The following is a 6,293-nucleotide window of genomic DNA, read 5'->3' as shown; positions in this document are numbered from 1 at the left end:
ATATTCGTACCTGAAAACAAACGCACAAAACAAAAAATTAAATCCATTTCGATATTTAATAAAAAAAGAGAGAGAGAGAGAGAGAGAGAGAGAGAGAGAGAAAAGGAAAAACTGTCACGGTTAAAACGATACAAAAATTCAAAATCAAGATTAACAAAAAAAAAAAAAAAAAAAAGGATTTTTTTAGCGTTCAATATTTTTTTTCAATTTTAAATATTTATATACGAGTTACACAATTTTTTTTTTTTTTTCTAGAATTTGCTCCCTTCTCTTCCCTTCTCTCTCTCTCTCTCTTTTACGCAATCACTTAAGATTCATCAAAAACATCGAGTTTGAGAAAAAAGAAAGAGAGAGAGAGAGAGAAGAGGGGAAGAGAAAAAGAGAAAAAAATAAAAGAATAAAAAAAGAATCTCGATATGTTACGGCCGCGTAAGAATAAATTTGACGTGAATTTTAAATAATAATAATAATAATAATAATAATAATAATAATAATTTACGTATGCCATTGCCAATGCCATGATAATAATTTTGATGGCATTTTTACTTTCACGCCCGCTCTACCAACCGACCGTAAATTTCATTATTTTCCTATAACACAAAATTTTTATTATTATTATTATTATTGTAATTTCCCCCTTCCCCTTCCCTTCCCCCGGGGTAAAAAAAGACATTTAAAACCGCGAATAAATTATTACAAATAATAATAATAATAAAAATAAATAGACTTTAAAACGAGAGAGAGAGAGAGAGAGAGAGAGAGAGGGGGGGGGAACAGTTACAAAAATTATTTTTCAATTTTTTTGCACTAATGGAATCACATATTATTTATAAATAAATAAATAAATAAATCGAAATCCCTTTTAAATAATTAATAAAACTATCAACGACAGGTAGTCGTCGTCGTCGTCGTCGTCATCGATAGTCGAATCGAATCGAATCGAATGCATTTCCGGCAATAACCGACAATATTTATTATTATTATTATTATTATTATTTTTAATTGACATTGGTAATGGCGACGACTTTGATGATACTCTCTTGTTACCAATACGGAGAATACACAAAAAAAAAAAAAATAAATAAATAAATAAAAAGTCCAATCCAATTTCCATCAAAATCCTAATCACGTAATAAATAATTAAATAAAATAAATAAATAAAATAAAATAAAATAAAATAAAATAAAAAAGGTTCGTTACGAACGAAAAAAAGAATATTTCATTTATTTTTATTTATTTATTTATTTATTTTCTTTCTCCGTCAGATAACCTTCGACTAATCACATGTTATCACACTCGAGCGGGGTAATTTTATTTAAAATCCTATAAAATAAAAATAAATAAAATTTGGGAAACCTTTTTTTCACGAAAAATTTCCTTTAAAATAATAATAATAATAATAATAATAATAATAATAATAATAATATTAATAATAATAATTAATAAAAACAAACTCACAAAGTCATTATGAAAAATTTTTGTTTAGATTTTTATCCTCGCGATTTCGGCGTTTACTTCAAAGAGAGAGAGAGAGAGAGAGAAAGAGAGAGAGAGAGAGAGAGAGAGAGAGAGAGAGAGAGAGAGAGAGAGAGAGAGAGAGAGAGAGAGAGAGAGAGAGAGAGAGAGAAAAGATCTTGTCACACAATAATTTTACAAAAAAAAAAAAATTTAAAATTTTTCTCATTAGGAAAAACGAGAGAGGGGGAGAGAGAGAGAGAGAGAGGATATATAATCATGATTTTTTTCTTTTCCTTTAAATCTCAAACTCAATAATTTTCTTTCATCAATAAAATTTAAATAAAATCAAATCGCGTGATTATTATTATTATTATTATTATTATTATTATTATTATTATTATTATTTCGAAGGAAATTTTAATTTTTTTTAAACGCGTAAGCATTTTGAAAATAAAAAAAATAAAAAAATAAAAAAAATAAAACTAACCGCGAAACAAAAAAAAAAAAGAAAAATAAGTGGGGGGATCAGACTCGAGTGTAATTACATTTAATAACTTTCCCTCGGTGTATGTGTTTTTCGATACATACAACAAAACATTAAAAAATAATTCTTTTTTTTTTTTTCCTCCTACAAGTTATAACGCATTCATCATTTCACTTTACAAACCATTCCCTCCCTTATTACACACCTTAACAATTAATTTGTTATTCAACCGTAATGTACCTCCTCCCCCCCCACACACACACACACCCTCGCTCGTTCCACCTACTCATCCCCTACCCCACCCCCCGTTTTCCAAGAAAGACAAAAATTACAATAATAATAATAATAACAATGGATTTACAAAAATTATGATTTTTGTCACGTTTGAAAAACGGTGGGGAGGGGAGGGTAGGGGGTGGAGAAAAAAAAACAATAAAAGCACAAATTTCTTTAAACCCCTCCCCCCAAAATGTAATATTTTTTTAAAATTTAAATTCAAACATTATTCATAATTTTTTTTTTTTTTTTGTAGAATAAATTGAGACCTACTACCATTTTATAGAAAACCGCGAGAATGAGTGAGTTAGTCAGTCAGTCAATCAGTTAGTCTTTTTTTTTTTTTTTTTTTTTTTTTTTTGATAAGCATTGTTTTATGTCGTCTTCATTATATTTGACCGGTCATCAAAATAAATTTACAATGACAGCCTAAAAAATTGATAGATGAGATTTAAAAATGGCAAAACATCAGGTGTCTATGAGTGAGTGTGTGTGTGTGTGTGTGAACTACAAAACTTTGCAAAACATAAAAAATTAAAACACAATCGTTTCATAATTTTTTTTTTAAACACTAATAATAAATCCCAAAAAAAAAAATTATACTATAAAATTCTCAAGCATTTAAAAAAAAAAAAAAAACTATTGAGCAATGTGTAATAAATAATAAATAATAAATAATAAAGAAAGAAAAGAATAAATCACATTTTCATCATTTTCTCACATTTATAACCATTTAAGTAATTTTTCTTTTCTTTTTTAATAAAATTTAAATAATATTATTATATAAAACTAATGATAATAATGATGTATTGTTTTTGTTTTTTACAAAGTTAATTTAAATTTATAAAAATAATTATCACAAATATATATATATATATAAAAAAACTTCATAATAATAAAATTTATGACTTATTATTATTATTATTATTTTTATTACAAATAATATTTAAAGATAATAATAATTAGAATTGACAATTGAAATAACTTATCAAGTTTTTTAATTTTTTGAAAATTTATTTAACGTTTCAAAACTTTGAAATATTCGAAAACAACAAATATCATTTTTAGTCATTGGAAAAAAATTCATACTAAGAAAAAGGTTATTTAATTTTTTTTACCTATAATTTTCAAATCGAATGAATCATTTTAAAAAATTTTTTTTTTTTTTTTTTAAAAAATAAGAAAATGTGATTTATACTTTCTCGAAATAACTCGAATAAAAAATTAATAAAATAAATTATTTAAATTAAATAATAATATTATTAAACGTTTAAAACAAAATGGTAAGAATGACAATTTATTAATATAATTAATAATTATTAGTTTTCTTATTGATTTTATAAATTATTATTTGACTCGATTAAATTATTATACGATTCATTTAAATAATAACGAAGAAAAAAAACTTTTGCTAATGCCATACCATCGTTGTGAAATATTAAATTTAATATTTTATGTTTGGTAATCGAATTACTTGAATTTAAAGCAAGTACAAAAAAAAAAAAAAAATTCCACTTTATTCATGGAAAAGTGATTTACAAAAAAAAAATTCTTAAAAATAAAATGATTAATCATAATAAGACAATTATTATTCTCTTTCCTACAGATGCACATTTTTGCTACCTGTTGAACCATTTTTACTTTGCAAATACCATTATATATTATAAAATTAATTATTGTATAAGAAACTGTATTGCAAATTATAAATAAAAAAAAAAAAAATTTTAATTGTATGTATTTGCTTGAAAACAATTAATTTCTTAAAAGTAATATAAAAATAAAATTAAAAATGATATTATATTTATTTCATGATAAAAATCAAATAATTAATATTTAAAATAAATTTAAACGAGTTACTACAACAATTTAAAATATATATTCGGCCAATAATTTTCAAAATAAAAAATATTTTATTTTGCTTGTGAGTATTATTCATAAAAAAAAAAAAAAAAAAATTTAGGTTCATTCAACTGTCAAAGTAAAAATGAATATTTGAAATAAATTTTAATTTACATACCTAAATAAATGTCACCAAAAGACCCACTTCCTATTTTCCGACCTAATCTGTATTTGCTCCCGACTCGGAGCTCCATTTCTGAGTCAAAAACCACACGCTTAGACACAAAGGTTATTTACCAAGAGATAATGAAACATTCGGCCATTTTAATTTTACTATCTGGAAACAATACATAAACACGATTTTCTATTGGCAATATCTAAAGTTTTCCGAACCCGGTTAAGGTTTAATTTAGTTATATCTAAAACTACATGTCATTATTTAAAGAAATTATCAAATAATATTTCGTAGCATTTATCTGGCGAACGGATTCCACCGATTTTTTTAAACCCATCATTTTATTTATTTTTATGAAAAATGACTTACCTATTACTACACTAGTCTACCACTTTTTTAAATTTCAAAACAAAAAAAAAAAAACGAAAAAAAAAAACGAAAAAACATTTCAATTTTATAATTTTCATTTGATAATTAAATAATAATTTAATAATATTTATTACTATTTTTTTAAAACTTTTTTTATTAATTAAATATGTAAAGTTAAAAATAAACTAAAGTAGTAAATTTTAACCGTAAATCTTTTCTGATTGAAATTCGTAAAGCTGCCATATACTCTGACGAAAAGAGATAAAAGTCATTTTTACTTAAGGTATTAAATTTCTTACTTATTATTAAATTTACATAATAAATTTTCTTTTATAACACTTTATACAAACAACTCATTTATTTTTTATTGCAAAGCATACTGTAAAAGTTAAAGACTTTTACTCGTCGTCTGCTCGTATTATTAACCCTTAAATTAAAACCATATTAAAAAGGTTAAAATGGAATCTGACGAAAAAGTGTATAATCCAAATTTGTTTATGAGATTTACTTATTTATTATTTGAAAAGCCGGTTGTTTGGTTCCGAGGTAAGTCTATCATCAATGATAATTTTACTTAAATAATTTAAAATTTATATAAAACATAAAAACTAGAGTTTACTTATTATGATGTTCTGATTTATTTTTAATTTTTTTTTTTTTTTTTTAAATGTCCCTTAAAATGATTTGAATTTATTTAACAGAAAATATTGTTGAACCAAATCGTAAAGAATATTATTGGTATCATGAAAAACGTCGCAGAGTTCCCACAATTGACGAATGTTATACTAATGATACATTATGTCGTTTTGAAGCTGATTTTCAATGGGCAATTGATAAGTAATGTCTAAAAATAAATTATATTTGTAAAAATTTAATTAATTAATTAATTTATAACAAAATAAATTTTTTAAAATTTAAATTTGCAGAAGAGTTGATATAGAAATATTGAAAATATTAAATCGAAGGCTTACAAATTGTATAAACGAAAATTGGTATAATAAATCAAAATGTAACGAGATTAAAGATTATTTAAATACTCAAAAAACAAATTTTTTTATTAAATGTATGTATAATATTTATTTTTTAAGATAATTAACTAAAAAATTTGTTATCATTATTAATAATAATCAAGTTTTAAATCTCAGATTTTAATTTTTCCCTACTAATAATGAGAATGATATTTATCGAGTATCGAGTAATACTTTACTTATTTAAATTTAATTATAATAAAAAATTTTAAAATATTATTATAATACATTTTCAGATGGTGAACTTAGATATACAGATGGTGCATATGAATGTTATATGAAACAAAAACATAGAATGGCTTGGGAAAGAAGACATGGACCTGTAGGTTCAGGTAAAAAACCACTAGAAGAAAGAAAACCTAAAGTAGATGAAGGGGATAAATAGAAATAAAAGTTTGGATAAAAGCCTAGAATAAAAAGAAAAATATTTTTTAATGTAGTGAATTGTTATTTAGATTTTTAGGGGAAAATCAATTCGTAAAATAGTTTATATAAAAAAATACTTATTTTTTTTTTTTTTTTTTTCTTTGTCACATCATTATTTTATAATTTATGTATTTTGTGTAAATAATATTGTAAAGTGTGTCAACATATAAAATAAGATTTTGGAAAAAAAAAAAAAAAAAAATTGGATTGCTTTTATATAATTTTTATCAAATAGTAA

At 23.0% G+C, this 6,293-nt stretch overlaps 2 protein-coding genes across 2 annotated transcripts in view; one reads left to right on the top strand and one right to left on the bottom strand.

The window, feature by feature from the left end:
* The window catches only part of Phum_PHUM327780 (Casein kinase I isoform delta, putative), a gene marked incomplete at both ends in the record, with an annotated part of 6,488 nt that extends 2,177 nt beyond the window's left edge, over nt 1-4,311 (bottom strand). The window contains one exon of the mRNA XM_002427492.1: nt 4,232-4,311. Coding sequence (XP_002427537.1) covers nt 4,232-4,311 — 80 coding nt within the window. The remainder of the gene's footprint in view (nt 1-4,231) is intronic.
* Nucleotides 4,312-5,059: 748 nt separating this feature from the next.
* Nucleotides 5,060-6,014, top strand: Phum_PHUM327770 (NADH-Ubiquinone oxidoreductase PDSW subunit; the record flags this gene model as incomplete). The annotated part of the gene is made up of 5 exons (XM_002427491.1): nt 5,060-5,147; nt 5,303-5,438; nt 5,528-5,664; nt 5,791-5,796; nt 5,866-6,014. 5 exons carry the CDS (start codon nt 5,060-5,062, stop codon nt 6,012-6,014), a joined length of 516 nt encoding a protein of 171 aa, XP_002427536.1.
* Nucleotides 6,015-6,293: the final 279 nt, after the last annotated feature.

This window comes from Pediculus humanus, genomic scaffold (genome assembly GCF_000006295.1).
Source record: "Pediculus humanus corporis 1103172107734 genomic scaffold, whole genome shotgun sequence".
In the NCBI taxonomy this organism is placed as follows: Eukaryota; Metazoa; Arthropoda; class Insecta; order Psocodea; family Pediculidae; genus Pediculus; species Pediculus humanus.
This window is presented reverse-complemented; position numbering and strand designations above follow the sequence as displayed.